The 23,915-nt window shown below is 41.6% G+C and overlaps 2 protein-coding genes across 2 annotated transcripts; both read right to left on the bottom strand.

The window, feature by feature from the left end:
- Positions 1 to 7,599: 7,599 nt before the first annotated feature.
- LOC115734072 (G-type lectin S-receptor-like serine/threonine-protein kinase At4g27290) lies at positions 7,600 to 10,095 on the bottom strand. Its single transcript, XM_048275166.1, has 5 exons — positions 8,812 to 10,095; positions 8,479 to 8,601; positions 8,278 to 8,393; positions 7,993 to 8,203; positions 7,600 to 7,838 (listed from the first exon to the last, which is right to left on the bottom strand). Exons 1-5 carry the CDS (start codon positions 10,082 to 10,084, stop codon positions 7,600 to 7,602), a joined length of 1,962 nt encoding a protein of 653 aa, XP_048131123.1. The 5' UTR covers positions 10,085 to 10,095.
- Positions 10,096 to 10,514: 419 nt separating this feature from the next.
- On the bottom strand, positions 10,515 to 23,757 carry LOC115732636 (G-type lectin S-receptor-like serine/threonine-protein kinase At4g27290). Its single transcript, XM_048275171.1, has 18 exons — positions 23,610 to 23,757; positions 21,435 to 21,448; positions 20,335 to 21,377; positions 19,725 to 19,833; positions 19,442 to 19,652; positions 19,052 to 19,289; positions 18,816 to 18,966; positions 18,376 to 18,680; positions 18,005 to 18,020; positions 15,138 to 15,505; positions 14,930 to 15,033; positions 14,747 to 14,809; positions 14,331 to 14,455; positions 14,058 to 14,268; positions 13,680 to 13,917; positions 13,443 to 13,593; positions 13,076 to 13,313; positions 10,515 to 10,915 (listed from the first exon to the last, which is right to left on the bottom strand). The coding sequence occupies exons 1-18, from the start codon at positions 23,755 to 23,757 to the stop codon at positions 10,515 to 10,517; spliced, it is 4,134 nt and encodes a 1,377-aa protein (XP_048131128.1).
- Between the last annotated feature and the right edge of the window lie 158 nt (positions 23,758 to 23,915).

A 23,915-nucleotide genomic window follows, 5' to 3' on the forward strand; every position in this document is an offset into this window, starting at 1 on the left:
GCCCTTCACAAGCTACGACCGGCAAATGAACAGCTAGAAGGCAATGATTGACGCGTATCCAGTAATCATAAGACAATGATTGCCAAGACCAACCAACCGTAAGACAATGATTGTTGGAATTACCGATTATGTGATCACTCAAGCACTTCGACAACCAGCCAATTCATTTCTTTGAATTAAGTTGAATGCTTATTCCCGCATGCTCAAATACTTGACCCAAGACCGTTTTTGTGCTAAAACATGCAATTTGATCTCATACGTGATCATATGAATACATAATTCTATCGATCGACAATTCAAGCAATTTGAGATGATTATCCTCCAATCAAACATTCAAAGCAATCAACAATCGATTTCGGCATTCAATCCAACAATTCAAGAGATGATTAATCAATCGAGGCCATACGATTTCGATAACAATTTCTAATCCAAACAATAGTCAATCGTGCGCTCGTCTTTATAACCTATCGCTCCCTTGCGATCGATCAATCAACCACAATCAATCAATTCTAATCCACAATTGGCCACAGACGACTTAGCTAATAAACTAACTTAACTAATTACGGTCATTTACCTTAAACCACGTTTCTATCTATTCCGACCGTAATTAAACTACCTAAATGCCCTAATTAGCTAATTAATCTAATTTCGAACGCAACTAATGTCCTAACCGAGAGTTAGGGGCTAACTCATAATTCAACTAGCTCGGGCGGTCTCGGCAATGACAATGAACTCGGCTCGGCTCGGTGACGAATATCGGCGACTCGCGGCCAAACTCGAAACCTCGGGATCTCGATTTCTTGGGCTTCGAAACTTAGTCAAGGGAAGTCGGATGAGGCGGCGACACTCCGGGACAGCAACACGGAACTTGAGGTGGCAGGTGGTGGTCGCTAGTGGCCGGAACAGTGGAGGCCAGCAGCTGGACAGTGAAACTCGGAATAGGGCGGCGGCTGAAACAGGGGAAACAAGCTCTGTTGGGGCTGTTTCAAGGGGACTTGGGCTGTCCAAGGCTGGGGGAAAGGTTGGCCAAAGTCGGAGGGTCTCCGGGTGACCGAGGGTGGCGACCGTGGTGCCCGAAGGAGGTAGGCAGAGGGTTGGACAGAACCGGCGCAAAAACGGGACCGTCGTAGGCAGAACATGGGAGGTTTGGCCGGGGTTCAAATCGAGCTCCACAGGTGCCGATTGGCTTCCAGCAACTCCGGGGGATGGCGAAGGGTGAAGGACGATGACGGGGGGTGGTCGGCGGGCGGCAGATCCGGGCGGAGCGATTGCGGCAGAAGTGGGGGCCGACGACGCAAAAACAAAGCAGCAGGCATCGTGGTCTTCGGCGAGCTGTCCGACGGCTCTGCGGCGGCGTACGACGGTCGTGGCGGTGGCCGAGGGTCGGTGGGGTAACGAGGTGGTAGCTGGTGGCGGCGTCGTTGGCCGGTGTCATGCGAGCAGGCCACGGAAGTCGAGACAGGGCAGGGTGATGGGTGAGGCAGAGCTCGGCTTGCAGAGGCGGTTCGGCGGCTCAACGGTGGCCGAGGCGGTGGCAGAGTGACGGCGGAGGAGGCTAGTGGTCTGAGATGGTGGTGGCGCAACAATAAATGGCCAAAGGAAGAGGATGGTGGCTCGGTGAGCGAGGGAGGAGGAAGAAGTAGACGTCGCGCGGTGAACAGGGGAGCAAGCGGGTGCGGGGGAGAGAGAGAGATGGTGAGTTGACTTGACTCAGTTGAGGTGATTGGTGGGTGGGGATTCGCTTGTGGGCCCCACCCATCAAATCACAATTTGAAATTTGTCCTCTAGTGCATTAATATAGGGGCAAAGAGGTAATTTGCCATTTTAGGACCGAATGAATTTTTGGCTTAACCGATAGGGAATATTTTGGTCTTTTCACAGGCCAAGCTCGGTTTCGACTAGGGTTAGGTGCGAGGATTAAAAATCTTAAAACGCGACAACTACGATTTTGAAACCTAATCTAAACCGATCGACACTTCGGCAAATGTCCAAAATTCATCCATTAATTCCTTACGATCCAAAATTTTATACCGATCGGAATTCAATATTAACCCTTTTTTTTAATTGAATTTCAGCATCTACAGGGGTCTAATTTTTAGGGTGTCACAAAAGCACAAGAAATTCATGAGATATTTCGTCCGATTTCGTTAACTATGTAAAGCGCTAGTCCAAGTAGATGATCCAAATAGGATAGTACTAGGGAAGAACTCGTGCCCTGCGCGGGCTAGAAAAAAAGCTTCATCTTTTATCGGTTAATATGAACGTGTTATCCTAAACACTCTTTTTCTTTGCAATGCAAATTCTCTTTGTAGGAAAAATTTAAAGTAAAGTCCTGATTAAACTTTCTTTGCACACTTAGAGAACTACTACATAAATAGCTAGAGGAGTTCTTCGAGTTCTTCTTCTTCTTCTTGAATTGAGGGGACATGCCTATTTATAGATTCAGAAAATTGAAAAGACATGAACTCAAGAGTCATTTCGGTTATGTCCACATTTGTTGAGCTATTAACTCTTAATAACAACACTATTAGAAGCTGAAATGGAGCAGAACGAAGAGCCACGTTAACTCAAGTGATACGTGAATTGAAGCGTCATGTTCTGGCAATTGTTGAGCGACTAATTTTTGATTGACCTTTTGTGATCTTGATTTTAGTGGCACTAATGCAGATTATCTTCTTTTAACATCTCCTCTTCTAATGGCGGGGAGCATAAAAGAGTTGAAAGGGAAGAGAATCACTAAAGTTTGCGGAAACCGTTATACAGACCATTGTATCGGACTTTTAGTTACGTGGCCAGCTCTCCAACAATGTACTTCATATTTATCCACTCTTCATTTCTATCATTGCTCTATTGGTTACATAATCCCACTATAGCAGTGTTGACAAGAGGCTTTTCCTTTGATCTAGTATGCAATAGAGAAAATCTAGACATGCAGAAATGACATTGTTGGACATTGAAATGCGAATTGGGTGACGTTTTTCTCATGTCCGGGATGAAACCTCAATAACGGACGATGGAGCGTCTACCGGGCTTCTGGCATTGTGATGCTCATCAAATTGTTTGTATAATGATCTCCTGTTGAAGCTGAACTCGAGTTTTCCGTGCTTCCTTCCATGAAGAAACCCGGTTGCTTAGGTTGAGGCAGAACCGTTCCTTCGCTTCCCGTAATGGAAGCGACCATGGACATAGCCGGCCTGTCTGCGGGGAACTTTTGGACGCACAACAACCCAACATGGATGCATCTTTCTACTTGATGCTCGTCGCGAGAATCGCACAATGTTTTGTCGAGAAGTTCCAAGGCCCCGCCGTGTCTCCAAAGCAACCATGCCTTCGACAAATCAAATTACACGATTAAGCTAGCTTGCTTGTCATTGAAAGAAGAAACTATGTTAATATAATTGTATGAATCAGACAAAGACATAGTAACATGCACCAGACAGCTCAAGCCATGTTCTCTTCTAGCCCAAAGGGTGATGAACACTGAAGGAACACGTTGATGACTATTTCTTATTTTGCAGCTGAGGAGAGGTGGTCAACCATTCCGTGTCCAAAATATCCTCAATTGAAGTCCATGAATACGTCGGCCGAAAAGGAAAAAAAAAAAAAAAATCTACAAATCCACCTTAATCGGCACAATGTGTAACGAGTTTCGACTCGGGATTATATGTGCAATCTCTTGTTGATTTCCATAAGAACTGTATGGCATTATCATGGACTGAATTTCACAAAACCCCACCAGAGATGCGCTTATCAATATGTCAAGTTTTCATTTTGTAACTAAATTAGGCGTACGACTAGTCGATTAGCTTCTCATTAGGAACTGCAGAAACAGAAGATACTCTTAAGAATTTTGGGGGTTAAAGAACACTACAAGTACCAAAAGTTGTGTACAGCGCTCACTTTAGTGCCAAAACATTCAAAACGATAACTTAAGTGTCAACTTTTTTTAAAAACGATCACTTTATTGCCAATTCCAATTTGAGCTGACATGGCTTGTCGGAAATCCGACACGTGCTATTTTTTTTTATTAATATTTGAGCTGATGCGGCTTGGTGGAGTTAACACTGAAGTGATCGTTTTTTAAAAAAATTGGCACTAAAATGATCATTTTAAAAAAAAATTGGCACTTAAGTGATCGTTTTGAAAGTTTCGACATTGAAGTGATTATTTTTCAAAAAATTTGGCACTTAAGTAATCGTTTTGAAAGTTTTGACACTGAAGTAATCATTTTTCAAAAAAATTTGGCACTTAAGTAATCGTTTTGAAAGTTTTGATACCAAAGTGACCGCCGTACACAAGTTTTGGCACTTGTAATGTACTTAAGTCGAATTTTGGGTAATACATTCATCTGAAAGTGGATTTCAATAGAGATTTTGGTTCATTGATGTCCTTCCAAGACTGAATATTACAGAGAAGACCATATTTTTGTCAACAGTTCTTTCTCCTATATTGGCATTTAATCCTGTTCCATTCAGTTCAAAATCAGCAGCAGAAGCTATAGCTTGAGAATGAATCCCCAGAGGTTAACAATATCATGAAATGGACATATCGAAGAAAGAACATTACTATCATATTCTTCTGCTTGAATGTCCAAAATGGTTGCGGTGGTGACTTCGATTATCCATATCCTCTAGTCCTTTTACCACTAACCATCTCTAACAAAAGCAATCCCTATCCACATTCATCAGATTTCATGCAAAATTTCCCATCATAGGCATGCGCTGGTGGCATAGCCACTATCAAACAATCATATCTCGAAACTATCCTAAAGTTGACTAGCGAGCATCCAAGGAACAAGCTGCAGACTACTTCTATCGACCTTCTGGCATTGTTATGGTTACGAGATTGTCCGTATGGAGTTCTCTTGGTGAAGTTGCACCTGAGTTTGTCGGACTTCTTTCCATGAAGAAACCGGGCGGTTTAGGATGTGGCAATTTTGCTTCTTCATTTGCTAACATGAAAACCACAGAAGACATAGTTGGCCTATCACCAGGGAATTTCTGGACACACAACAAACCCACATGTATGCATCTCTCTACTTGAGATATTGTAAAATATGGTTTTGACAAAGTCAAAAAAAAAAAAAAGAGAGAAAAGGAAAGGGTTGAAAAGTCAAAGAAGAAAAGGGGCTCATATTATAAAAGAAAAGAGGGGCAGCAACGGGGAGAGAGAAAACACTCGGCAGAGAAGAAGAAGAAGAAGAAAAAGAAGAAGAAGAAGAAGAAGAAGAAAGAGATGGCGTACGAGAATCGGATGCCCTTCAAGACGATTCAACTTCGATTCACAAGGCTCGGTAAGTGCTTGCGCTCCTCGTTCGTATAATCGGGATGGTTTTCGTTTTTAGGGCTCAAATTCGGATTTATGGGAAAATTGAGCCGCGAAGTCAGATTTTGGAGTCGTTAAGTTGAGATTCTTTAGGGTAACGATAGTTTAGGGTGTTATGGTGCTGTGGGACTTTACAGAACTCGATTTGGACTTGTGGTTTGTCCGAAACAAAAATTGGAAGTTTGACACGTGCAGTGAACAGTGCGCGACCAGAACATGTTGCGCCCGTTCTTGTCGATTTTTGGATAGATTCTAGATGAGCTATGTTGGGGGTTTTGTTGTACATTAAAAGAGCTTTCTTTGGACTATAGGTTCGTTTAAATCGAAGCTCGGAGGAGGGAGTTATGGTTCGTTTAAGTTTAACGCGCAAGCTGCGTGTAGCGGACAACATGCGTGTTCCTCATGAGCGAGCGTTTTGTTGGTGCGTAGGTGTCGTCTTAGTGACAAATAGACATTTTTCAGTCAATTCATGCTGTAGAGTAGCTTGTTATTCAGTTTTTGATACTGGTTTTCATTATATTTGATAGGAACACGAGTGTGTCGGCTCGAGTAACAATCCTAAGTTAGTTTTTGGCTTTTCCAGGTGAGTGGTGCTATCTCTTCTTTGAATTAGTAAATGCATATTTTGAAAAATAAAAAGTATGAGATGTATTATGTGAAAAGTGTGATTTCGCTAAAAGGTAAAAGTGATGTTTATAGCATATTTAATGCATAACTTCGGATCGGGCATTTGCTACCCCATTTGCTATTTGAAATGGTTTAAAAAGTCCGTATGACAGCCATTACGAAAGGTTATTTGTACTAATTTGTGAATAGTTTTATAAATGTGTTATGAAAGGTATGGTGAAAGTCATTTTCATTATATACTTGTTTATATACATGTGCATTAAGTTGCAAACTAGCTTGTGGAAGGAGTTTCGAAAATGATTTGGGAAGTACTTTACAAAAGTATTTCTAGCGATGAGTTTTTGCGAAAAGGCTATCGGTGTTAGTTGAGAAAACCAACTTGTGATATTGATTCTGAATTGTTTTGTAAATTGTAAAAATACTACTATGAGTTGTGTTGATGCTCAATATCGCTATGAGCCCATTGAGGGACTTGTGGGTATGCGCATACTAATGTTAGGATATCCTTGTGGGCCGAGCCACCGGCATTATAGGTGGAGACCTTGCCAAGGGGGGAATCTTGGTCGCCTTGTCGCGAGGCGTTATACGTGACCATAGTTAGATATTTGAGCATGAGTTTGGTCAATAGAATGGACTATTGACATGTGATTTGAGATTAGTCGATGGAATGGACCATCGTCATTGATTATGTATGAGATTAATCAATGGATTAGACCATTGATATTTGATTTGAAGTTTTGTTGATTTAAATGAAGATTTTTGATATTTATAAAGTTATTGTAGAAAGATATAACTCACTTTTGGTTTTGTATATATATGAACTGTGATAGCTAAAAGTAACATGTATTTAAAGACTTTGTTATTCACGTGACCGCGTACTTTAGTGTGTATTATGACCGATGAAAGTAAATAATTTATATTTGTAGTTGTGCTCATATTATCAAGCGAGTTTGGGATTATTGAGTTCGGTTATGATTTTGTAAATATGCATAGTGGGTGCTCGATCTGCTTAGAAGAGGTACGCACTACTCATCGAGCTGTGGTTGCTCATCCCTTTCTTTCCCAATCTTTCGGGTTGCCAATAGAGCCAGAGCATTATCAATGGTGATTTTTGGAAGTTCGATTTTGGGTGGCTTAAGGCTGCGTCCTTTGGATGGGAGGACGGCTGCGTCATTCCCCTTTTTTTTGCTAGGAATTTGGGGTGTTACAGATATAATGGAGGAGTCAGCTAAAGAATCATCCATAAGCTCCAATGCCCTGCGTTCATTCCAAAGCAACCATGCCTGGGACAAAATAGCGGATCAACCAATTCGCTTGACCACCCAAGACAAAAGAATTGAAATGAAATCTCGGAATACCAGCTTATGAAAGTAAATTCTAAATATCAGGCAGCATCTTACTAGTTAACTTACATGTCCAAGGAGGCTGTGGTGGTGGCTTGGATGGTAGAATCCTCTGTTCCTTTTCCCACTAACAATCTCCATTAGGAGCACTCCAAAGCTAAACACATCCGATTTAACCGAGAATTTTCCATCGAAGGCATACTCTGGAGACATATATCCACTGCATTAAGAAATTCATATCTCAATTAGCTCATCTGTTCGATCTCATTAACTTTCGCACACATGAACGAGGATAATCAACTTACTAAGTTCCGATTATTCTTCTTGTTCTTGCTTCTTTTTTATCACCTCCAAAAATTCTTGCTAATCCGAAATCGGAAATCTTGGGATTCAGGTTGGCATCCAGTAAAATGTTGCTTGTTTTAAGGTCTCTATGGACGACTTGAAGCTTCGAATCTTGGTGGAGATAAAGAATTCCACGTGCAATTCCAATAATAATCTCAAAGCGCCTATCCCATGCCAACAAGATGCGGTTGTCGTGATCTGTGGACATTCAACAACCCCATATAAGCTTCAAGTGTTCGATCCCTTCCACTGATATATGCACCACATAGTTGTAAGACTTATGTGAGGTATCGATCCATACAAACTAATCACATGTGAAGGGAAAAACCTAAGAGAATTAAGAGGCACGGACCAAAGATAAAGTTATTCAAGCTTTTATTTGGCATGTATTCGTAAATCAACATTCTTTCGCCTCTGTCGATGCAGCAGCCAAGAAGGCTGACGAGATTCCTGTGCTGAAGTCTGGCAATCAAAGCTACTTCATTGCTAAACTCTTCAAGTCCTTGCCCAGAATCCTTTGACAACCTTTTCACTGCTATTTCTTGATCTGTGGAAAGATTTCCCTGCATAATTTGCTTTCAGAATAGGCCCATCTTTTTCGTGTAAACTGAATCCAATGCCGCATGGATCATGTTACCTTGTAGACTGAACCAAAGCCTCCAGCTCCGATCAAATTTCTCTGAGCGAAATTGTTAGTAGCAACAGTAATGGTATTAAGATCGAAAAGCGGTACGTCAATGTCATTCCTCAAGCCTAGAAACACAATCATTGCCATCAGTAGACCTTATATAGTTGAGAGAAATAAACTGGCTCATTATGCGGCTACAAGCTGTTTTACCTCCTATTTTCATTCCTCTCTTCCAGATTGTTATCCCAAGGGTAATGCCCAGCAACAGCAAGCCAGAAATGGCTGAAGCTACAGCAGTGGCGACCAGCTTTCTCTTCTCGATCGGAAAGGAATCTGGAATAGCAAATGATGATGACTTCAAATATCTTCAATTAATATTCTGTAGCATTAGCTGAGTTAACCCAATTTTCTAGGTGGCCTGTTAAAATTTGTACTAGAGAAGCTCTAATAAAAAGAGAAGTATATGTCAAAACTAATCAAGAACTTACTATAGCCATCCAGTTCCCTGATAAGATCTTTTTAGTGGCCACATAGAGTCCATACCTATTTCCAAAGCTGACATCCGAATGTATATGTCTTGGCCGCCACTTGGAAACTGTCTCATATCAATAAGATCGCCAAACCACAACACGCAACCGCTTCCTTTCCCTCTAATATCTGAGTTTGAATAAGCTGTACATGAACAGTTCTTCAAGCATCTCGTTCTGCAGTCCTTGAGGCTTAAGCTGCCATCCAGCCAAGTATTTGTTGTAGCTGGCAATTTCATCTGAGTGTGTTTAATAAATCCATCACCATCATTGCAACCCAAAAGCTTATCCCTGGCACATCCTTGTGACCAATCATTTGAGTTCCACTTGTCCGGATACCTGGGCGAAAATCCTTTCAGGCACTGGCAATACGGCAACTTATCAGTCAAGCATTTGCTATAGGCACCACAAAGGCCATAATTGTCACAATAGTCCTTCGGAACTGAAAGGATGAGCATCCAGCTTTGAGAATCTTCATTCCAAGTGGAGAGTTCCCCTCGATAGGTAGTTTGATTCACAACAAGCCTAACGAGCTCAGATTTGTTCTCCACAGTGAATGTATGGTACGCCTCAGTTCCGTTGTTTATGAACTCGTATGAAATGACAGGATTGGATCCTGACTGTGGTGCGCCGCTGAAACGGAGTCCATTCCAAGGTCCACTTCTGACGTACTTACTTGATCCCTTCCATACTACGAGCTCAGGGTAGTTACTTCTCTCCATCCCCCAAGTGAAATCTCCAGGAGACGGGTCATCGGGGCTCTTCCAAGAAGTTAAGTGCCGTTCTAGACTGCTATTTGCATCCCATCCAATCTTCAAGCCCGGCAAAAGTGTGTCCGATGGGTAATCAAAGCTTTGCCATAAATAAGTATCCGGACTGTCATTTCCATCATCTCTCAGCACAAGATTTCCGCTATCCAAGAGCTGTAAAACTGGAGTTTGGGCCCGTTTGGTAGAGTTAGTTGACCAAACGACGCTCCTGTTCTGGTTGAGGAGGACCAGATTGCCTGTGCTGACAACCATCAACGTGCCTGAAGAGTCATGGATTGGCTGGCTTCTGTTTGCAACCCAGACAACGGTTCGCACAGGGACATTCTTATACCAAATTCCCAAGTACCGATCCGTGAGATTACCTGGACTGAAAAATCCCAATTCGAAGGTTCCGCCACTCGAAACTAGTGTCTCCCCATCACTGATTGATTGAGATGCATATACTGTGTCAACTGCGACCGAGAAGCCCGAGAACCAGATCAAGCTTTCTGCGAAAAGCAGAATACAGAGGATGTCCATGCTCCCGGCTTACAGCTTTAAGCCCTGTTTCAGAAGAACAGAGATCTTCATGGCAATTAATCGAGAGAAAGAAACTGAGTGGAAACCTGAAATGATAATAAAATAGACCAGGATGTCTCCTTTTCAAAAAGAAAGATCAACCCTTGACAAAGAGGGTCACCGGATAATGACAGCTTGACAGAATTCCTCCACCATGATGCACATCCATCTGGTTGTTGACCAACATTTGCCTCGAGATAGAATTCGCAGCTACTGAGAGACCGCTGAACTCGACTCCATTCCACACGCCACTCCAATATGTCCTTGTTGAACCATTCCTGAGTATAACAACTTGTGGCAGCCCTTGATCGTCTAATCCACAGGTGTAGTCGCTAGGGGACATCCACGTTTTTCCACGCGGTCAGATGCCATTTGAAACCGGTTCTCAAGTTCAACCCCAGTTCATACCAGATAAAAGTGTGTCGCAGGGGTAATCAAAGCTTTGCCACGAATAGGCATCACGGGGAATCAAATTGATGTTATCCCAAAGAACAAGGTTTCCAGACTCCAGGAGCCGTGCAACAGGATTGGTTAGGACCCCAGATGAATTCGAAGACCAAACAACACCCTTCGATTGGTTCAGAAGAGCTAGATTCCCCTCATGGCCAAATGTGAGAACACGACTCGAATTGGTCAGCGGGTTGTCTCCGTTAGCCACCCAAACTACTGTTTCAGGAGTGATCTTGTACCATATCCCCAAGTACCTTTTCTTGGAGCTTCCTGGAGAGAAGAAGCCAAGCTCAAAGCTTTGGCCTGAAGAGACCAATGTCTCTCCATCTTTCATGGACTGACCTGAACTCAAAGAGTCAGCTCCAAATGACAAGCCCCCCACAAACGACACAAAGATGATAGAACAGTAAAAGCAGGTAGAGAAAGGAGCTTGCATTTTATTGAAGCCACAAGACAGACTAGGAAGATGGGTGTAAAGTCCAAGCTGAACGATGGCACAGATCAAGAAGAATGATATTGTCAAACTGAGGTTCCCAGAATATCACTGGCCGGGGATATTAACAAAGCTAAATTCAATAGCCTTGAATGATGATGTAAGCGTCAAGTTTGATTCAGAGATCAACTCTTCTCACAATTTTGTTCGGGTCCACACCAGACTGTGGTCAGTGCAAGAGTCTCTGCATTACTTTAAATGTCTCTCAATCAAATCCATCTTTATCCCCGCTCGTCTTTCTTATTTCCTTGCTGAAAACTTTTGATGTCCATCTGTTTTCGAGCATCCGATTCACTGTAGCAATAAGGAAAATTCTTATAGTAGCTCTTATTTGACTGGTGGTCTACATCACGCGATACTAGTCTGACTTGGAGCTTCCACAAAGTCATAAAAAACTGGTATGTTCACTTCAATCCTCTTCAGTGCAATTGGAGCTCTCTCTATCATGTAGTTTAATGGCCTAATGGAAAAAACATTGCTTCCTCAGGCTCAGGTAGATTTACCAGGTTTTCCATAAACTTGTTTTGGTTTGATTAAGTATAGTTCCTATCTTGACGTTTCTGGAGCTGCAACTCGTTCGGATACGTTCTATGAAACTTTTTTTTTTTTCTCTCTCTTCAATTTGCCTATCATTTGTCTTTACAAAAAACCCCCCCAAAAAATATCATCTACTGGCTAGAAAGGACAAAAAGTGATGACATAGTTTTTTTCTTTGTTCTTTTCACCAATTAGGAAACCCAACATAAGTCATTACTCCGTGTCGATTTGTGCATAGCTGATAGCAACGCTCGAGGGATAAATTATGTCACAAATGGCGAAGAATAGACAAAATAAATGTCAAATTATATGGGCGATATGGCGCGTCTGAAGTCAAATCCCACTTTGCTTCTTTGAATCAACTACCCAAATGGATGTTTAGCACAAGCGCACTGTGTCCATAACATGAGTTTCTAGATCCACCTGGTCCGTTCATTCCACGCCAATGAATTTTCTGCATGTGAAGAAACTGAGCCATGCTCATGGAGGAGACCGACGAATGCTCTTCCAGCTGCCAGACGAAAATGCAATGAATGCTGAAGGAACGTGTTGATGACTATTTGTTGTTTAGCAGCTGAGGGAAGATGGTCAACCATTTCCGTGTCCAAAATATCCCCAATTGAAGTCTATGAACCCATCTTGATCGGCACAATGTGTAACGAGTTTCCACTCGGGATTGTATGTGCAATCTCTTGTTGATTTCAATAAGAACTGTATGACATTATCATGGACTAAAAAATTCACAAAACCCACAAGAGATGCGCTTATAAATCTCTCAAGTTTTAATTTTGTAACTAAATCGCACGTACAACTATTCGATTAGCTTCTCATTAGGGACTGCAGAAACAGAAGATACTCCTGAGAATTCTTGGGAACACATTCATCGGAAATTGAAATTCGATAGATGATTTTGGTTCATCGATATACTTCCAAGACTGAAGATTACAGAGAAGACTAAAAACTGCGATTAATACGAACTTGGGAAGTGCTAATCAGAGAGGATGTGGTGCCTATTTTCACATCATTTCATTTGTCAAACACATAAATTATGATTTCTCCAGCTGGTTAAGGCTTCAACGAGTCTAATGTTCGACATCTGCATCAAGCCTATAACTAGAATTATTTGCTTACGCTCTAACCATGTGAGACAATTAACCGATTCCACTTTCAATCAAACGGGTTCTAGATTTTATTTTCCTTGCATATATCGTTGACTCACTTGGTACTCATATTTGAGATTCCATCCGATACATAGATGCGAACCTCATTATGCAAAGACATCCCTGTGATCATTGAGCATCATCAAGCATCATCCTGGTTGTTATGGATTTAAATTGGAGGTTTCCTTGATAAGCTACTTAAAAAAGAATACCAGGAGAGGAACAAAAATGCCGAATCAATAGTGTGTCTATAGACCTTCTGGCATTGTTACCGTCACAAGATTACATCTATAGAGTTCTCTCGGTTCCTACCTGAGCTCGTTGGACTTCTTTCCATAAAGAAACCAGGCTGCTTAGGCTGTGGCAAGATTGCTTCCTGATTAGTCAGCATGAAAACAACAGAAGACATTGTTTGCCTGTCTCCGGGAAATTTCTGGACACACAACAAACCCACATGTATAGATCTCTCTCCTTGAAATTCAATGTAGGAGTCGGGTAAAGAATCATCCATAAGTTCCAAGGCCTTGCCTTCATTCCACAGCAACCATGCCTCAGAACACAAACAGAAGAGCTCACTCTCCAATCACAGTAGACAACTCAACTTATATGAAATAACTTGGACATCGAGACAATTAAAGTGCTACGACAATAGCATTACTCATAGTAAGCTTCAACTTACATGTCCAAGAAGGTTGTGGTGGTGACTTGGATGGCAAAATCCTCTGTTCCTTTTCCCACTCACTGTCTCTAACAAAAGCATGCCAAAGCTAAATACATCGGATTTCACCGAGAATTTTCCATCAATGACATACTCTGGGGACATGTAACCACTGTATTAAGAGAATCACGTTTCAGTTCTCCCAATGCCGTGCAAAGTATGAACTTTGGAACTCAGGAAGTAAGACGGCTAAGTTACTAAGTACCAATTATCCTTTTTGTTCTCGCTTCTTTTTTATCACCTGCAAAAATCCTTGCCAATCCAAAATCAGAAATTTTTGGAATAAGGTTGGCATCCAACAAGATGTTGCTTGTCTTGAGGTCTCTATGAATCACTTGAAGTTTGGAATCTTGGTGGAGATAAAGGAGCCCTCGTCCAATTCCAATTACAATGTCATAGCACTTTTCCCATTCCAAGGAAAAGGGTCTGTTGCAATCTGCGGACATTCAAACTCTATTTAAGCATAAGTGTCTGTTCCTTTGCTGTTTTATATGTATGACTCCTGGAAGGAATCAATTTTGAAAGGCTAATATCTTCGTGCAGTGAAAAAAACTGAGAGAATGAAGAGGATCGAATCAAAAATAAAATTATCCAACCTTTTATTCGCCATGTATTCGTAAATCAACATTCTTTCTTCTTTCTCAATGCAGCAGCCTAGAAGCCCAACGAGATTCTTGTGTTGAAGTCCGGCAATTGAAGCTACTTCATTCATGAACTCTTCTCCACCTTGTCCTGAATTCTTTGACAACCTTTTCACTGCTATTTCTTGGTCCGTTGAAAGGTTTCCCTACATGAATAACTTTCAGCGTATGCCATCATCTTCTGTAAACTGTACTAAAATCATGTTACATTGTAGACTGAACCAAAGCCTTCTGATCCAATCATATTCGTCGGAGAGAAATTATTAGTAGCAGCAGCAATCGTATCCAACTCAAATAATGGAAGGTCAATGTCATCCTTTGCATGCCTCGAGTCTACAAACAGAACACGAAGAAATTGAATTGAAAAAACAGAATTTCTAATGATCATGCAGTGTATTTTCACTATGTGAAGGAAATATCCATTTGTTTAGCTCATATTTTCGATACTCTCTTCCAGGTTATTGCTACAGTCCAGAGGATAATTCCCAGTAAGAGCACTCCAGAAATGGCTGAAGTCACCGCGATAATCACCACTCTTTTGGTTTTGGTGGGTATTTGGCTCAAATCTGGAGTACCAAATGACAACTACTTTTAATGTATATAGTAGATATTATCCCTATAAACTGAGAAACATGTAATAGACTACAACTTCAATCTGGTATTGAGGAGGATTCTCTATGATGCAGCCTGGGTAGACAGCAAAATGTAAAAGCAATAGCTCAACCAGTTATGAAATTCATGTGCCTAATTCTGAAGCAGATAGACGTATATATAAGTTTTGCTCATAGATGGCATCTTCAAATTCACTGATATCCATTAGGTCCCCAAACCACATTCGACAACCGCTCCCTCCTCCTCCCACATTTGAATTAGCATAAGCTGTACAAGAGCAGTTCTTTAAGCACTCGACCCTGCATTCCTCAAGGCCTATATTCTTGTCTAGCAGTCTATCAGATCAGGTAGTTTCACCCGCGAAAGCTTGAAAAATGCTTCTCCTTTAGAACAATTTACGGACACTTCCCTCACACAACCACCAGACCAATTGAGCATTTGCCACTGCTCTGGTACCTTTGGTACAAAATCCTGCAAGCAATCACATCTCGAAAATCTGTTGCTTCTGCAGAAACCATTGGCTCCACATAGCGCATAGCCGTCCCAAGGATCATCAGGGAAGGAGTACATGACAGTCCAACCAATGCCGTCTTTTGTCCTCACCAGACGCTGCAACAAACCCGACTCATTCAAGACGATTCTGGTGACGATCTCATCCTTTAAAAGGTTATACTCAAAATACAGATCCGTCCTGTTATAAACAAACGTTTGCCGCGAAATGGGATTCACTCCGATGGAGAAACCGTTGAATTGGATGCATTCCACCAACCACTACGAAATTTCAAGACCGAAGCATTGTTGATTACTTCGAATTGGGGCAACCCATGAATCCCTAACCTGTAAGCATACTCTCCAGGAGACGGATCATCCCTGCTTTTCCAAGAGGTCAGGTACCTTTCAGTGCCGCTTCTGAAGTCGAGTTTTTTTCCAAATTAATTTTATAAAAAAAAATATTTATAAAATTATTTTTTAAAAATAAATATTTACACATTTGGGCATCGCTTGGCGGTTGGGGTGCCGATCCCGAATCGCACAAGACGATCCTGAATCGTAAAAATCTATCGTTCGTTATTGCCAACGGCAGTGAATATTGATTAGGATGCGGTTTCGTTTCAACCAACCGAATTTGAGCCCGATCCAATGTCGTCGACCCGATCCGCGAGTTCTTGACACATCACCGTTTCACCTTTCCGGTTGGGTTTCGCCTCTCCAATAGATGAATATATCATCAAAATCTCATTTTTTGCATATATCTTACAAATTTTATTTTATGAATGTTTTAAATTAATTACATAATTACAACATTATTTATTAATTATAGATCTTAATAAATTTTTACATTAATTATTGCTAATGATGTTATAAAGATAAGCTTCACAAGAAAAAAACTATAATATTATAAGTATCAATAATTAAAAAAATACTAAATTAAAAAAAAAAAAAGGCTCGGTATGGGCCTTGCTCGGCGATGGGCCTGCCAAGCAAGAGCTGCTCGGTAGTTGGGCTGCCGAGCAGCTCTGGCTCGGTAGCCTAGCTGCCGAGCGGGCCTCGCTCGGCACCCCAACCACCGAGCGAGGCCCAAATGTGTAAATATTTATTTTTAAAAAAATTAATTTGGAAAAAAGTCCGTAAAAAAACCCACAAAAGGGTGTCTGCTGGATGGTCAAAGCTCTGCCATGAATAATCGTCAGGACTCGAAACGGCACTCTCTGAGAACAAGATTCCCAGACTCCAAGAGCTGTGCAACTGGATTTCTTAGATCCCTGGAAGCATACGAAGACCAAATGACACTTTTTCGATTGGTTGAGAAGAATCAAATTCCGCTTATGGCTAAATGTGAGAACACCCCCTGAATCATTGAGTGGGCTGTCTCTATTAGCAACCCAGGCAACTGTTTCAGGGGTCATCTTGTACCATATCCCCAACAACCTGTTCTTGGAGCTTCCTGGGGAGAAGAAGCCAAGCTCAAAGCTTCTGCCTGAAGAGACCCGTGTTTCTCCATCGCTCATAGACTGGCCTGACCTTAAAGTGTCGGGTCCAAATGACAAGCCCAAGAATGACAGAAAGATCATGAACGAGTAAAAGCAGGACAAGAAAGGAGCAGCTTGCATTTCACGAAAGCTTTCACCGTTCTCTCTCTCTCTCTCTCTCTCGTCCTCGTAATTCACTCATGATCACTCTTTCCTTCTCTTCACGGTCAAAAAACTCGAGGAGGGAAGAAGGGGTAAAGTCAGAGGTCTGTTTCCATCTTTGCAAGTTGCCCTTGAGATCATGGAGACTGGATCGCCGGTCCTTGGAGTTTCAGTGGAGAGAACGTGACGGGCGACGCCAAGAAGTCTTGAAGCCGCGTTGACTAAAGGAGGCAGCTGAGAGAGGGTGGTGAGTCATCTATTCACTTCACTTGCCGTTTTGGAACTAGAGTCGGTCCATCTGACCTTTTTCTTTTGTATTTCTTGTGTAATTTGGAGGCTCCAGTCCAGTTCAGGTATTGCGCCATGGAAGATGCCAGCTTTTTCTGTCCCAGACGTCAATCTCAACCGTTAAAAAAAAATAATCTTAGTAAATTAAAGATTAATACCACGAAAATATAATAGATGATACAAAAAAATATTATGTTGGTAGCTTACTTTTGTGGGTAATAATTCACTTGCCGTCTTCGTGTTATGAGAACAAAATATGAGAAAGTTAACACTTACGTAATTATTCTATAATTATGATAAGTGATGGCACGTATGCTTATTTATTACCCTCAATGATGGTCCTTCATTTGTAATCGACCCAAACATTAGGCAAATAATATTATGTTAACTATCGAGTTATGGATAATAATTTTGTTACCAAAATAACGTAATTATTAATTGTTATTTCATTTATGAATAATCTAATGTGTGATTATGCTAAAATAAGTAGAATCGGTGTTATCATCATATAGATAGTATAAATATATTTAGTTTAAATTTATACGATTTTAATCCGAATTGATAATCTAAAGTTGTTGGAGTGAGTGGGAGAAACAGAGATGGACATGTTGAGAATAGTTATTACTATCATGTTGTGATAGCCATCACACAAGAGGGATCATGCAATTCGAATTTCCAATCTCCATTCAACTTCCATAAAGACTTTCATGAATCAATGCCACCCAACTCCAGCGGAATCTCCAAGTTGGACTCATGGACCGCTTTTTGCCCGACATGAACACGAATAAATCATCGCCAAGTTGAGAAACCGTTTTACATGTTTGTGTGGAGATGGCCAACAAAGGCATACGCTGGTGGCAGAGCCACTATCGGAACAGGCAATCATGCTTCTACCTTTGTTGCACGTGTTGGCTAACACTACCATCTACTAGATTTTCAACACTCATTGAATGAAGCCGGGTTTAGTGAACACTTGAAAACGTCGAGTCCTTTGATCAAACATTTGCCAAACATATCATCTGTCCATAAACTTGTAAGAACCCACATTAGATACTTTCCTCATCCACAGACAGGTTCAAACCTCCTTGTGCCAAGACGTCCCTTCGGTCATTTGATATCATCTGGTGTCATCCTCTGCGTTCTGAGTTTTAAGTGATAGAAATTCCCTGCTAAGATCACTTGGGAGAAGGAGCCGGACGGCATTCCAATCTCTAGTGTCGCTATCGACCTTCTGGCATTGTTATGGTAATGAGATTGTCTGTATAGAGTTCTCTTGGTGAAGTTGCACCTGAATTTGTTAGCCTTCTTTCCATGAAGAAACCGGGCGGTTTAGGATGTGGCAATATTGCTTCTTCATTTGCTAACATGAAAACCACAGAAGACATAGTTAGCCGATCACCAGGAAATTTCTGGACACACAACAAACCCACATGAATGCACCTCTCTACTTGAGATGTAATGGCGGAGTCAGCCAAAGAATCATCCATAAGCTCCAATGCCCTGCCTTCATCCCAAAGCAACCATGCCTGGAACAAAATAACGGATCAACCAATTTGCTCGACCACCCATGACAACAGAATCGAAATGAAATTGAAGATTTCCAGCTTATCAAAGTAAATTTTAAATAGCAGGCAGCATTATTAGTTACAGGCTTAACTAACATGTCCAAGAAGGTTGTGGTGGTGGCTTGGACGGCAGAATCCTCTGTTCCTTTTCCCACTAACTATCTCCAATAAGAGCACTCCAAAGCTAAACACGTCAGACTTAACTGAGAATTTTCCATCGAAGGCATACTCTGGGGACATATATCCGCTGCATTAAGAAAATCATATCTCAGTTAGCCCATCGGTTCAATCTCATTGACTGTCGAATATATGAACTAAGATAATCAACTCACAAAGTTCCGGTTATTCTTCTTGTTCTTGCTTCTTTTTCATCGCCTCCAAAGATTCTTTCTAATCCGAAATCGGAAATCTTGGGATTCAGGTTGGCATCCAGCAAAATGTCGCTTGTTTTAAGGTCTCTATGGACGACTTGAAGCTTCGGATCTTGGTGGAGATAAAGAATTCCGCGTCCAATTCCAAAGATAATCTCAAAGCGCCTATGCCGTGCCAACCAGATGCGGTTGTCATGAGCTGTGGACATTCAACAACCCCATATAAGCTTCAAGCGTTCGATCCCTTCCTCCGATATAGGCACCACATAGTTGTAAGACTTATGAGAGGTATCAATCTATACAAACAGAACACATGAAGGCAAAAGCCAAAAAGAATTCAGAGGCACTGACCAAAGATAAAGTTATTCAAGCTTTTATTTGGCATGTATTCGTAAATCAACAATCTTTCGTCTCTGTCAACGCAGCAGCCAAGAAGGCTGACAAGATTCCTGTCTTGAAGTCTGGCAATCAGGCCTACTTCATTCCTAAACTCTTCAAGTCCTTGCCCAGAATCCTTTGACAACCTTTTCACCGCTATTTCTTGGTCTGTGGAAAGAGTTCCCTGCATAATTTTCCTTAAGAATAGGCCATCTTCGTGTATAAACTGAATTTAACGCCCCACGGGTCATGTTACCTTGTAGACTGAACCAAAGCCTCCAGGTCCAAGCAAATTTCTCGGAGAGAAATTGTCAGTAGCAACAGTAATGGTATCAAGATCAAAAAGTGGTAAGTCAATGTCATTCCTCAAGCCTAGTAACACAATCATTGCCGTTAGTAGACCTTATACAGTTGAGAGAAATAAACTGGCTCATTATGCGGCTACAAACTGTTTTACCTCCTATTTTCATTCCTCTCTTCCAGATTGTAATCCCAAGGGTAATGCCCAGCAACAGCAATCCAGAAATGGCTGAAGCTACAGCAGTGGCGACCAGCTTTCTCTTCTTGGTCGGATTACGAAAGGAATCTGGAATACGTAGTCGTGCCTCACATGACATTAGGAAGAAAGCGATACGTCGAGCGATAGCTCTTGTACCTAATTCTGATTCGGATAGATATATATATAGATCCTGCTCATAAGAAGCATCTTCGAAGTCCCAAACATCAATTAGTTCTGCGAACCACATGAGGCACCCACTCCCTCCTCCTCTAACATCTGAATTAGCAAAAGCAGTACAAGAACAATTCTTTAAGCATTCAACCTTGCATTCCTTGAGGCTCATGCTCTTGTTCAATGAGTAGTCAACCAGATCAGGCAGCTTACCCTTGAAAGTTTGAAAAACCCTTCTCCTTTTGAACAATTTACAGGCACCTTCCTCATGCAGCCACCAGAAAAATAAAGCATTTGCCATTCTTCCGGTGACTTGGGTATGAAACCCTGCAAGCACTGGCATTTCGAGGAGAGGTTACTTCTGCAGAAACCATTAGCTCCGCATAATGCGTAGTTGTCGCATGAATCATTGGGAAGCGAGTACATGACAATCCAACTAGCACTTTCTTTCTTCCTCACAAGTCGTTGTAATGACCCGGACTCATTCAGACTGACTCTGGTGATAATCCCATCATCCAGAGCTTGATAAGCGAAACAGACATCCGTCTGGTTGTTGACCAACATTTGCCTCGAGATGGAATTCGCAGCCACTGAGAGACCGCTGAACTCGACTCCATTCCACACACCACTCCGATATGTCCTTGTCGAACAGTTCCTGAGTATAACAATATGTGGCAGCCCTTGGTCGTCTAATCCACAGGTGTAGTCGCTAGGGGAAGGGTCATCCACGCTTTTCCATGCGGTCAGATACCATTTGAAACCGGTTCTCAAGTTCGACCCCAGTTTCATATCGGATAAAAGCGTGTCGCACGGGTAATCAAAGCTTTGCCCCGAATAGGTATCACCGGGATTTGAACTGATGTTATCCCAAAGAACAAGGTTTCCAGACTCCAGGAGACATGCAACAGGATTGGTTAGGACCCCAGACGAATTCGAAGACCAAACAACACCCTTCGATTGGTTCAGAAGAGCTAGAGTCCCCTCATGGCCAGACGTGAGAACACCACTCGAATCAGTTAGCGGGTTGCCTCCATTAGCCACCCAAACTACTGTCTCAGGAGTGATCTTGTACCATATCCCCAAGTACCTGCTCTTGGAGCTTCCAGGAGAGAAGAAGCCAAGCTCAAAGCTGTGGCCGGAAGAGACCAATGTCTCTCCATCTTTCATAGACTGACCTGAACTCAAGGAGTCAGCTCCAAATGACAAGCCCCCCACAAACGACACAAAGATGATAGAACACTAAAAACAGGTAGAGAAAGGAGCTTGCATTTTGTTGAAGCCTTAACGCCTGACTACCTTTTCCTCGTAATCTGTATATTAAGCCAGAGTAGGAAGATGGGAAGACTTCTGTAGAATATCAATTTCATGTGATGTGATGATTCAAAGCGCGCCAGGTTTGTATAATGCAAGCAAGAAACTTCCCTTCTACCCATTTTTCTTGATGATCAACTAAAATGCTGATATGAGTCCTCACGTCTGCCCTAGACCTCACTGTAGTACACATTTGCTTACCATAACAAACGTGTGCAAAACAAATACTCAAGAAATTAAACGTTAGATATCAATCATTATCCGATCACAAAAAAGTGTGTAAATTGGTCTGAAAGTCCACATTGTTTTGGTATTTTTTTTCTCTTTCTTGGGTAAAAATTAATTGCTTTGTTTATAGACGATAAGATGGAACATTGACATTGGGACCTATTTCTCACAGGTTGCCATTGGGCTCTTCAGCTGGATATTGGCGGTCTGGACACGATGCATGACATTTTTTTTTTTTTTGGATCGAAATGACGTAAAGACACCTTAAGTGTAAATATTTATATACGTCGCTCACTTTGATGTTAATATTTTTTTTTTGAATCACTTAAGTACCAAATGGGAGAAAAAACGATCACTTTAGTACCAACGGTGAGAAATTCCGGAGACCTCACTAGAGTTGGCACTTAAATAATCTTTTTTTTTTAAAAAAATTGGCATTTAAAGTTATCCAAAAAACGATCACTTTAATTTCAAATCGGAGAAAAATGATCACTCTAGTGTTAATGACAAGAAATTCCGACGATGTCACTAGAGTTGGCACTTAAATAATGATTTTTAAAAAAATTGATACTTAAAGTGATTCCAAAAAAATATTGGCACCAAAGTGAGCACCGTACACAAATATTCACACTTAAGATGTCCTTTTTCCGGGATGAAATTGAAACTTCATTTATTCAATGTATCGATTCAGAGAAACAAGGAAAGCTAGGTACAAAACACAACAAATCCCACGAAGGTTGGGCATGACTTAACTAGATGATAAAATTAGGACAAAAGAATTTGTCACTCTTTTCATTTTGATTAATAAATACTCTGCATTGGGAGAGCACATGTCCAAGTTTTGTACAAGGATAAAGGGAAACAGAAAGTATAACACCATTTAAGCTCATATAAAAGGTTAGAGAGTCGATATCCCGTGGTTAAATATTGACAATTAATTTTAGTAAAAAGGCCTTCACAAGTTGCTCGAGAGAAAATTATTCAAAAAATCCTAAATGTATTGCATTTTTGCTAATTCAGTCCTAAACAACCAATTCAATCCTAAACGGGAAAATATTTATGACTGAATTGGGAAAAGTCCAAAAGGTAAATGGCATAATTTTCCCTAATTAAGGCGACAAATTCTACCCGAAATAAATCGATAGTGTTCGGACTATATTAAAAGTGTCACGCCATGATCCCCGGGCCCGCAACATCCCTGTCAAACTCGCCACAAGTCACGAAAGATAGCGTCCCAAGTACACTATCAACCTACAAACTTAGGTGCATGCGGAACGTGCAACTCTCCCAAACAAACAAGATCAACAAGGATAGAAAAGTGGGAATAACACAACCGTCATTCACAAATGACAATTTCATTCATAAAATCAAAGCAGATGAGTTTCAACCCTATGGAATTACGGAAGATATATACAACCCCATTCTTAAGGGCGGCTCGCTAAAACCTCATAAAGATACCTGATTGGGTAAAGTTAAATTTTCATCTACCCCCAAAAGACTACTCTAACATCCACGACCAAGCCTCCACGGGGCTCCAAAAAGAGGCTCGTCATATCTAAGCCCTAAAACCCTAATCAGAAGAGGGCTCCGCCTCCATGTCAGACTCGGGGTCCACAACCTCTCTATCCGGCGTATCCAAATCCATGGGCTCCAAACAAACAAGATCAACAAGGATAGAAAAGTAGGAATAACACAATCGTCATTCACAAATGACAATTTCATTCATAAAATCAAAGCAGATGAGTTTTAACCCTATGGAGTTACGGAAGAAATATACAACCCCATTCTTAGGGGCGGCTCGCTAAAACCTCATAAAGATACCCGATTGGGTAAAGTTAAATTTTCATCTACTCCCAAAAGACTACTCTAACATCCACGACCTAACCTCCGCGGGGCTCCAAAAAGAGGCCCGTCATATCTAAGCCCTAAAACCCCGATCAGAAGAGGGCTCCGCCTCCATGTCAGACTCGGGGTCCATAACCTCTCTATCCGGCGTATCCAAATCCATGGGATCCCAAGGGGGGACATAAGGGTGCAGGCGGTCCCTCATGTCTCCGTAGCGGGCCATAGTGCACTCCATGGTCATTGAGAAACCAAGCCCGGAAGAGATACATCACTAGGTGCGAGAAACCTTCCTTGACCCACATCTCAGTAACATGTTGCTCCCCGACCCGTCCCGAGGGCACTTCCTCATGGTGGATAATATAAAAATGCTGGTCGGTAGGGACACCGAATTGG

The sequence above is a fragment of the Rhodamnia argentea genome, chromosome 2 (genome assembly GCF_020921035.1).
Source record: "Rhodamnia argentea isolate NSW1041297 chromosome 2, ASM2092103v1, whole genome shotgun sequence".
Classification (NCBI taxonomy): domain Eukaryota; kingdom Viridiplantae; phylum Streptophyta; class Magnoliopsida; order Myrtales; family Myrtaceae; genus Rhodamnia; species Rhodamnia argentea.

Coding starts and splice junctions, on each gene's coding strand:
- LOC115732636 (XM_048275171.1), bottom strand. CDS start 23,757: ATGGAGTGCACTATGGCCCGCTACGGAGACATGAGGGACCGCCTGCAC. Junction 18,967..19,051: donor AGAAGAATAACCGGAACTTT/GTGAGTTGATTA, acceptor TTCTTAATGCAG/CGGATATATGTCCCCAGAGT. Junction 13,314..13,442: donor ACCACAACCTTCTTGGACAT/GTAAGTTGAAGC, acceptor TTGTGTTCTGAG/GCATGGTTGCTGTGGAATGA.
- LOC115734072 (XM_048275166.1), bottom strand. CDS start 10,084: ATGGACATCCTCTGTATTCTGCTTTTCGCAGAAAGCTTGATCTGGTTC. Junction 8,602..8,811: donor GATGTCAGCTTTGGAAATAG/GTATGGACTCTA, acceptor TTGCTATTCCAG/ATTCCTTTCCGATCGAGAAG. Junction 8,204..8,277: donor GCTTTGGTTCAGTCTACAAG/GTAACATGATCC, acceptor CAAATTATGCAG/GGAAATCTTTCCACAGATCA.